General features: G+C 39.1%; 2 protein-coding genes and 1 non-coding gene across 4 annotated transcripts in view; 1 reads left to right on the top strand and 2 right to left on the bottom strand.

Moving 5' to 3' along the window:
* Window position 1: 1 nt before the first annotated feature.
* ndnl2 (necdin-like 2) lies at window positions 2-3275 on the bottom strand. 2 transcript variants are annotated; one of them, XM_076101650.1, is made up of 11 exons: window positions 3129-3275; window positions 2878-2941; window positions 2404-2523; window positions 2231-2294; window positions 1964-2043; window positions 1752-1846; window positions 1570-1649; window positions 1180-1222; window positions 1008-1070; window positions 393-507; window positions 2-309 (listed from the first exon to the last, which is right to left on the bottom strand). In XM_076101650.1, the coding sequence occupies exons 2-11, from the start codon at window positions 2926-2928 to the stop codon at window positions 214-216; spliced, it is 807 nt and encodes a 268-aa protein (XP_075957765.1). In that variant the 5' UTR covers window positions 2929-2941; window positions 3129-3275; the 3' UTR covers window positions 2-213. The 2 variants fall into 2 exon arrangements, with proteins under 2 accessions (XP_075957765.1, XP_075957774.1); XM_076101659.1 differs by having other exon boundaries at window positions 2878-2937.
* LOC142960857 (small nucleolar RNA SNORA11) lies at window positions 603-730 on the bottom strand. The gene has a single exon (XR_012956451.1). It is a non-coding gene; the product is annotated as a small nucleolar RNA SNORA11 (small nucleolar RNA).
* A 1011-nt stretch (window positions 3276-4286) lies between the features above and the next one.
* Window positions 4287-10139, top strand: part of LOC142960039 (mitochondrial carnitine/acylcarnitine carrier protein) — an 11445-nt gene continuing 5592 nt past the window's right edge. The window contains exons 1-4 of the mRNA XM_076101626.1: window positions 4287-4673; window positions 6639-6731; window positions 7166-7293; window positions 9367-9457. Coding sequence (XP_075957741.1) covers window positions 4572-4673; window positions 6639-6731; window positions 7166-7293; window positions 9367-9457 — 414 coding nt within the window. The 5' untranslated portion in view covers window positions 4287-4571. The remainder of the gene's footprint in view (window positions 4674-6638; window positions 6732-7165; window positions 7294-9366; window positions 9458-10139) is intronic.

The following is a 10139-nucleotide window of genomic DNA, read 5'->3' as shown; positions in this document are numbered from 1 at the left end:
ATCGTGTGTGATATTGAATGTTTTTAATAAGAGACATCAAGGATTTGAGACTCAACGGACTAAAAAGGTAAAGTATGAACGTACAAATGTGCAGAATAAGCAGTAAACAGTCTGTTGGTTCACTATGATCACATTTTATAAAATAGAAACGGTGGCAGTGCTGCAGCTTCTCTTCCAGCATCCACACTAAATAAATAAGTAAAAGAAGGAGGATCATCTGTGGCTGCTGGTGCCGGGCTGCGTGGAGCCGGACACGGAGTGGGCTTCTCTGTACTGCTGGCTCCAGCTCTGAGGGTCCTGTTCATGGAGCTGAGACACCAGATCCTTTATCAGGTGCGAGTACTCCGTGTACTGACTGAACATCAAAGTACAATAGTAACACCGATACTTACTTGACCCATGAACTCCAGGATTTTGGTCTTTGAGACTTCCACGTCGGCACGTTGACCCCATCGAAACTCGTGCTCCACCGGCTCCGTGTGGGGGATTCGCACATACTCCAGGTACCTACACACACAATATAACACACTGATGATAACACACACACACAATATAACATATAGAGAGTTGGATACAGAACCTTTGTAATGACACATAATAGTAATTGTTTGGAGTCCGTGCTGGTCCAGACCGCTCTGCTGTAGTGGTCTGGATCCACCCTCCGGCTGCTCTGTGGTGTGGTATAAACCGGAGTCTATGGTCTTACAGACTCCGGCTCTGATCACACCAGTACACTGTAACACACGTCCCAGCAGGGGGGCTCGAACCTGCGACCTTCTGGTCACAGACCTGCTGGCTTATAAATGAGCTATCAACCCACTATACAGCTCCAGGATCAGAACTGGTTCACACCTTCAGTGGGTGGGGTGGGGGGGAGGGGTGCACAGGTAACCTGGTTCCTTGTAAATTGTAAGGGGGGGGGGGGGGGGGGGATTATAGAAACCTGTTTACATGCACACAGGCGGAGGCCTTCTTCGTGCCACTTGAATTGAACTGTTCATTCTCACCTTTGACGCACAAACTCGTCTGTGACGACCTTCTTTACGTCTCCGAACTCCTCGTGTTTCTCTCTACAAACAGATTCAGAGGTGTTGATAACCAGGTGCAGAACACACACACACACACACACACACACACACACACACACACACACGGTGTTACATACACATCCTGCCGTACCCGGGGTCAACGCGGAGCTTCTTGAGCGTGTTCCAGATCAGGTCTGCAGCACAAAAACACAACCAGACATCTTCATCACACAACACAACCAGACATCTTCATCACACAGGAGAGAGGAGGGGAGAGGAGAGGAGAGAAGAGAGGGGAGGAGGAGAGAGAGGAGAGGAGAGGATGTGAATAGTTAAATATTTATAACACCTAGATCCTCATTTCCCCCCCCCCCCCCCCCCAACATTGGTAACACTTATAAAATATTAGATATTTAGATTCCATTGTTTGCCGATTTTTGTAAAAGAAATTATCAAAGAAATTCAATAGTGTCTCCAAACGTGTCGGGCTTCAGAGGGTTAATGATCCCGACCTGTAAGGAGCATTGAAGCTCTCACTCACTTTCTCTGACGACGCCTCCTTTCATAAAGATAACACTCAGGATCACGAACAGCAGACCCATCTTTGGATTGGTCGGGCTTCTACACACACAAGGACAACAAAGCTGTGATGGTTCAAACTGTTCACATGAAGACTTGATTGATGCGACAGTGTTAAATTACAGAGATAACAAAAACACTCACTTGATCGGTGAGGCTCCATCACCTGGCTCCAGCTTGTTGATCAGTATGTACATGTGATTTTTGGCGTCGATTTCAATCATTTTAAGGCCAAATACCTGTTTCACACCGTGAGAAAGAGCAACATTGTGACTGAGTTTTTGTTGTAATGTGATTTTTCTTAATTATGACACTTGATCTGATTCCAGCTGCTGATCCTCTCAGACTGAACACACCTGGTCAAAAGTGCGTGAGGCTCTCTTCATGATCTCAGGGTAAATGGTTCTGTACTCCTTCACCACGTGTTTCACCAGATCTGAAAACATACATTGCACTATTTATTTAATATTTAAGGGCCCTTTAGCATCAAAACCGTTGATCTTAGATCTCACTGACACGCTCTGTCCACCGATGGCTGATTTAAAGGTGTAGACCCATGTCTCTCAGTGTGACAGCTGATGAACCTGTGAATGTTGTTGCACGGTGTACACGTGAGGCTGTACCTGCTCGGCGTACCGGAATCTTCTTTTGGTCCTTCACCAAGAAGTACTGCACCACCTCAGCTGTCTAACACACGGACAGAGCAAGGTGTGTGAACAATTCACTAACAAAGGAAAAGAAAATGTGCTTTTGTAATTATCTGAAATAGCGCTTTTTGCGTGTGTGAGTCTCTTACCTTTTGGTCGACCTGTGCAGGTGTGAGCTTCTGCATCCCTCTTTGGACCTGGGACGTACTCGGCTGGGTGAAGGTTGTGTCGTCATTTTCCTCCTGAGCCACTGAGGCGCCCGATTGCCTCTACAGAACAATAATACATCAATAAATTGAATTGATGTGTCTAACACAACATCATGGTCACAATGTGGTAGCTGTTGGATTAACTGTTGGCTTGAATATATATGATGTTACTAATATGGCAGAAGGCTCCAGCTGGTCCAGTGTGAGTACTTCCTGTTTGTTTTTGTTGAATATGACAGTTAATAGAATAACTTTAGGTCTCGGACAAAACAAGCAACTTGAAGCTGTCACCATGAGCCCTGAGCCTTATGTGAATGTAAACGTCATCAGCTGACATGACGTAAACATGGACCCAAGACGTATATATATAATATATTTAACATAATTAAACATGTGTTGTTGGTGTACACTCACCTTGCTCTGAGAGGAGCTCTGTGTGTTGGACAGCCTCTTTCTCTGCGACATGGCGACACGCTGCCTGACACAGATAACAACATAAACACGGTCAGTGTGCTTCATGAGGCCTTAAACAAACAACAGAGTTTAGCGCGGCCAGAGGACCTGGAAGTGACGTTCATGCTAGTAACGCTAGCTAACCTGAGAGCTAAGTAGTTGTTTAAAAACAATTAAAAACTGATTCTAAATAACGTTTTAATAACACTCACGTCTCTGTCTCCACAGCCTGCAGTAGAGTGGAGGATCCGATTATTAAACAATCGGCTCAGTCAAACTATTCATTCACTTTGTTTAAATGCAGAAACTCCTCCGTTGTTTCCGTACCAACGGTCCCGCTACTGCGATCCTCGGGCGCTTGTCGATGACGCGGAATGGGGGCGACGGATTTCTTTTTTTTGATGTGCTTTATTGAAACGATTTATAAAACACAGTACAGTCTACATGGAACATAAGTAAATAAACAGGGCGCGAAGAAGTATTCCGATATTTTATTGAAGTAAAAGTACTAATACCACACTGTGCAAATACTACAAAACAAGTGAAAGTCCGGCATTCAAATGTTACTAAAGTAAAAGTATGTAAGTATTATCCGCTAAATGTACTTAAAGTGTGAAAATATTTTGTTGCTATTATATATGATGTTTCTGAAATTACTATTACTGGAAGTAACACTTATGTTTATTACTAACAGTAGAGGAGGTTAGTAAAAAGTACAATATGTACCTCTGAGATGTAGTACAGTAAAAAGTACAATATGTACCTCTGAGATGTAATGTCAGTAAGAAGTACAATATTTACCTCTGAGATGTAGTACGGTATAAAGTACAATATAGGCTTTAAAAATAGCATAAAATGGAAATATTTTACAATGCATTGGTACTTGTACTTTAGTTGAGTAAATGTACTTAGGCAGTGGTAGAAGAAGTTCTCAGATCTTTTGATTAAGTAAAAAATAGTATCACAATGAAAATAAAATACTCTGTAAATGAAAGTCCTGTATTTCAAATCTTACCTCAATAAAAGTACATAAATAATGACCTGAAAATAAGTAAAAACACTGAATGGCCCATTTTCTGAATAGTATATTATATTACTGGAATAAACTAATGTTGTGTATTAATAATCATAATCAGCATATTTTTACTAATGTTGTCATATAGCTACATGTCGTGGAGTAAAAGCACAATATTGGTTTCCAATATGTGGAGTAGGAGTATAAAGTAGCATGGAATGGAAATACTTGAGTAAAGTAAAAGTACCTCAATATTCTCCCTAAATACAATACTCAGTGTACTAGTATCACCGCCAGATGTCGCTGTTTGTATGTTCCAATCGGTATTTCGTTAGATTACCGTCGTTTTCAGGGAGTAGAGTAAACATTTGTTGTGTATAAATACACACAGATTAGTGTACAGTTTATAAGTATAAGTACTACTTGTTTACAGGAAAACTATCTCTCGGTCAGCTCTCTGCTCTGAGGGCGAAGTCCGCAAACTGAACGTGGCAGCAGACAGACAGACAGACAGACAGACAGACAGACAGTTATAGAAGCAGACAGACAGTTAAAGAGACAGACAGACAGACAGACAGACAGGTCGGTGTGAAGCGGACCGCGGTCCCGGCTGTGTGCTGCTGGCCATGCGGAGGTGAGGATGGGGGACGAGGGAAGAGTTTCTCCGCTCAAGAACTTCGTGGCCGGAGGGGTCGCCGGAGCGTGTCTGCTGCTGGCGGGACACCCGCTGGACACCATCAAGGTGACTCACTGTATATATATAATACTGTATAATACTAGTATACACGTGTATTTATATATATATATATATATATATATATATATATATATATATATATAGATATATATATATATATATATATATATAGATATATATATATACATATATATATATGAGGGGACTTCACTAACGTTGTTCGGAAATCATTTAGTTCCTGTTTCTTGTAGATTTGTGTCTGTGTTTCAGAGAGATTGACGGAGGGAAAAGTCAGGTGATCAGATGAAGGTGTTCAGGAGATTATCGATAAATCAGCTTATAATGTCACCAAAGGTCCGCGAGACAGCTCCTAAAGATAAAGGAGGAGGCTTAAGAGTGTGTGTGTGTGTGTGTGTGTGTGTGTGTGTGTGTGTGTGTAGTGATGGTGTTATAGCGTTAGATCAGGCTATTTATAAAGGAGAAGTTACTATTAAACTATTCAACTTTATTTTACTATCATCGATTAGGGTTTGTTTTTAGTGTCAGAAAGAGGGGATGTGGTTGTCCGATGAATGTATGTATATATATATATATATATATATATATATATATATATATATATATATATATGACAGTTGACATATACTGTATATATAATAAATATATATACGTATATTATATAATATATATATATTTCAACTGTATATACAGTATATATATACATATACAGTATATGATAGTTGAGATATATATATATAATATATATATTATTTAATATATGTATGTCAACTGTCATATATATATATATATTATAATAACGTTTATTATTATATTATTATGTTATTTTAATCTACTGATTACTCTTCCAATGAACCTATTCATCATTTATACTAGTTATTTATACTAGTTATTTATACTAGATATTTATACTAGTTATTTATACTAGTTATCTATACTAGATATTTATACTAGTTATTTATACTAGTTATTTATACTAGTTATCTATACTAGATATTTATACTAGTTATTTATACTAGTTATTTATACTAGTTATCTATTCTAGATATTTATACTAGTTATTTATACTAGTTATTTATACTAGTTATTTATACTAGTTATCTATACTAGATATTTATACTAGTTATTTATACTAGTTATTTATACTAGATATTTATACTAGTTATTTATACTAGTTATCTATACTAGATATTTATACTAGATATTTATACTAGTTATTTATACTAGATATTTATACTAGTTATTTATACTAGTTATTTATACTAGATATTTATACTAGTTATTTATACTAGATATTTATACTAGTTATTTAGGGACTGCAGATGCAAATTAGCTTAAGCTACAATCTGGTACAGTGCATCAAATGTAGACATTTATGTTTAAACTGTACATGGTCCCTTTTAAATAAATAAAATAAATAAAAAATAAAAGATTTATACTAGTTAGTGAAACCTTCACAATTTCCCGAATTCCAAAAGTGACGTCTTAAAATTGTCCCAAAGTGTTTACAATTATTTAAAAAAAGATAAAAGCAGCAGATCTTCACATTTGAGAAGCTGGAACTAGATAAAGTTTATAATTTTTGTTGAAAAAAATGAATCAAATTGCGTTGGATTCACAAAAATGCTGCTGATTAATATTATGTCAATCGACTGATCAATTCATTCACTTATGTTAACGATAAGTGAGGACTGACAGTTTCTTCGTTCTAGCATCATTTGAGATTCAAAGTCTCCTTTTTGTCTCTAAGTTCAATCAAAATGTTGAAGTTTTCTTAAAACAATATTCACCTCATCATGAACTGTTAACTGTCAGACTCACAACACCCTGTTTATTTGTTATCAGCGGGTGTTTCTCTGATCTCATGTCTCAACAATCCTCCCCTCAGAACACATGGCCAGAGATATGTGTGCGTGTGTGTGTGTGTGCGTGTGTGTGGGTGTGTGTGTGTGTGTGTGTAGCTGACCTTTCTAATTATATTCTGTTCTCCAGGTGAGGCTACAGACGCAGCCCAAAGTCCCCTGTGCTCAGTATGTGATCTACACAGGAACGTATGACTGCTTCCGCAAGACCGTGTCCAAAGAGGTGAACACACACACACACACACACACACACACACACCCTATTAAATTGTACAGTTAGTGAAGTCCTAAAAATCTGCAAAATAAAATCTGAATAAATGCTTTAGATACACAATTGTCACTTTAATAACATCCTTGTCTTAAAATACAATTTATTTGTTTGTTTGTTTATCATAGTTTATTGTACATTTTAATATTTTATATATATATATATTATATTTAAATTAAATTATATATATATATATACATGAGGAAGGTTTCAGTCCCCTCATCGCTGCACACACATCTCATGTACTCATGCTCTCAGGTTTGTTATGTCCAAATTGAAAACGTGCATAAAAACAAGAAAGTCTTGCCGTACATTAGCTTTAGATTAGATGATTAATGTGTGTGTGTGTGTGTGTGTGTGTGTGTGTGTGTGTGTGTGTGTGTGTCCAGGGTATCCTCGGCCTCTATAAAGGTATGGGGGCTCCCCTGGCGGGAGTGGCTCCTATGATGGCCATCAGTTTCTTTGGGTTCGGTCTGGGTAAACAGCTCCAGCAGACGGACCCTGACAAACCCCTAACGTAAGTAAAGCCACACACACACACACACACACACACACACACACACACACACACACACATACACAGTTGTTTGAGTGTTTCTTTTAGTGTGTTTGTAATATACGAGCTCTATATATAACTCTTTCTCCGTCGCCCTCCCCTCTGCTATCATTCGTCTATGAGAGGCAACACCCCCCCCCCCCCCATCCACAACCCTTTCCTCATGTTACCCTGCCGCCACCCCCCCCCCCCACACACACACAAACACACCCTGTCGTCAGCTGCTTTTATTTTGACCCTGTCTTCTCCTCTATATATGTGTATGTGGCAATGACACACGTGCTGGAGACCACCGGTAGCCTCTAATGCTACGTTCACACTTCGTTATTTTAATGGAAGCCTCCTGAGGCTGTGTCACATGATATAAAAAGCTTTAGCTGGTCTCTTTCACTTTTTTTTAAGTGCTCAAATGCGTCAACCAATCATGTGTTTTTGTTTCGCTCTGTTCCGTTCTATCTAAAAAATGTCCTATAGCCAGTTCTTTAGAGCTATTTAACGACATAACTGTGTCAACGAACAATTGAGCAACACAGAAGGGTTTCTAGTTCTTGTGCTTCACAATGCCTTTGTGCCTCCTCCTCCTCCTCCTCTTCCTCCTCCTCCTCCTCCTCCTCCTCCCTGGCATCGCTCCATGTGCATATGTTTTCTGTTAAGTTCGAGAGGATAAACACGTTGAGGTTTTTTTCCATCAGCTGTTCACTCCCTCCACTGGCCTTTAGAGAAATGTTGTTCTGTTTTGTGCAGCAAAGTACTCCAACAGATACACAGAGAACATAATGTTGAATACATTGCTTATACACAAAATGTAGTTTAAAAGTTTCTTGGAAATAATTATCTAGGGGTTCACTGTACCTGTTTCAGCTTGTTTATTAACAGGATCTGAGGGAGGATGATATTAAATGCTGAGCTAAATCCCACAAACATTTGCCCAGTCTAGCACATAGAAATAGAATAGGAATAGAACAGACATTGAACTGGTTTTCCGTGGTCCTCTGACTAGTACAAAACAAAATGGTGAAGTGAGCGGATGGCTGGCTAGTTAGCTTGGGAGGCTAATGTTAGCTTGTCCTTTATGGGACCTTGCCACCAGCCAGCTGTTTTCTGTTACCAGTGTAGCTGACTGTACATCCACATGGCAGAATTAGCAAGCTAATTAAATAGCTATCTGTTCGCTAGTTAGCTTGCTAATTCCACCGTGCTTTAATGCTACACTGGTTACAGCAATGTTCTCTCCTACGCTGTGACGGGAGTGTGTGGATGAATCATTAAGTTGTTGAATTTTCCTCTTTTCCTCTGACTCTCTGCACTTCGTAACGTTTCTACACCGCTGCTCGTTTTAGTGAGGTCGTGACTTGCCGTTAGTCGCTTTAGTTTGTATGGAATCTAGCCGCCTACAATAGTCTCAATGGCAACGGTACACATAAAAATGGCCGCTGCTCTGCTTCACTAATTTGAATGGTAAATGTCCGTTCTACTCCTGTTTTATTCCTAAGGTCTAGAATAAGCTGTTGAGTTTTAAATTAAAGTGAGTTGTTGTGTTTAGAGCATCATCTAGCATCATTATAAGCCTATTTTTAGTGGTCTAAGAGATGTTTTAAATGGTAAATGGACCACTTAAAACACATTTACACGACTGATTCATCCATCCATGCAGGGGCCACCTGCCCATCAGGACTGACTAACATTCACTGGAGCAATAATCGCAATAATAACAAGAAGCCTTTCTCCACATCGTAGTAATGGTACATGTATCAACCGAGAGCTGAAATGTTAGCATGCTAACACGCTAAACTAAGACGGTGAATGTTCTACCTGCTAAACGTCAGCATGCTAGCATGTTAGCATGCTGACGTTTAGCATTTAGTCCAAAGAACAGCCTCACTGTGAATTTTAAAAATGATTTCTTAAAGGTGGCGTCTTTTAAAGCTGCTCGAATCAACAATTCTCATGCAAGCAATGATGATTTATACCGTGAAAGAGTCATCACCTATAGTTCTCCAGTTCAGCCTCAGCTCTCCTTTCTCTTCTCTTCAGGCACACTCAGATATTCCTGTCTGGCTGTCTGGCGGGCGTCTTCACCACCGTGATTGTGGCTCCAGGAGAGAGGATCAAGTGTTTACTGCAGGTTTGGTCTTCACGCTGATTATTTTACCCATTAAATCCGTTTTTTCGTCATTATTTCATTTGTACAGAAAATAGTGGAAATAGTGATGTCGTCATATTTACCTAGAGCCCAAAGTGACACCTTTGGTTGTTTTGTCCAACCAAAGGTCAAAAATATATTTAGAATCAAGATAATTAAAAGCAGCAAGTCTTCACATTTGAGAAGCTGGAACCTTAAATTCTTTGGCATAAAAAATGACAAATAATTGTTGTGGAATAAAAAGTACAATCATTTTACAGTAAACTATTTTATAAGTTGCATGAAAAGAAAAGACTCATGTATAGTACGAGTACCTCAAAAGTGTACTTAAGTACAACACTTGAGTAAATGTACTTTGACCGCTGCAGAGACGAGAGAAATACTCAAATGGGAGCATAACAGTCAGCAGCTCGAGTCTCGTGCATCGTCTTCTCTCTGTACTCCCACAGGTCTCTTCCTCTTTTCTCCCCGTTAAAGGGTTTTGGGGAGTTTTTCCTGTTCCGATGTGAGGGTCCCGGGACAGAGGATGTCACATGTGTACAGATTGTAAAGTCCTCTGAGGCAAACTTGTAATTTGTGATTTTGGGCTGTACAAAAATAAATTGAATTGAATTGAATATACTTTTTCAAATAAACATTGATAAAAGTATTGAGGTGTGTGTTT

Source organism: Anarhichas minor, unplaced genomic scaffold (assembly GCF_050575085.1).
Source record: "Anarhichas minor isolate MPS153535 unplaced genomic scaffold, ASM5057508v1 ptg000003l, whole genome shotgun sequence".
In the NCBI taxonomy this organism is placed as follows: Eukaryota; Metazoa; Chordata; class Actinopteri; order Perciformes; family Anarhichadidae; genus Anarhichas; species Anarhichas minor.
This window is presented reverse-complemented; position numbering and strand designations above follow the sequence as displayed.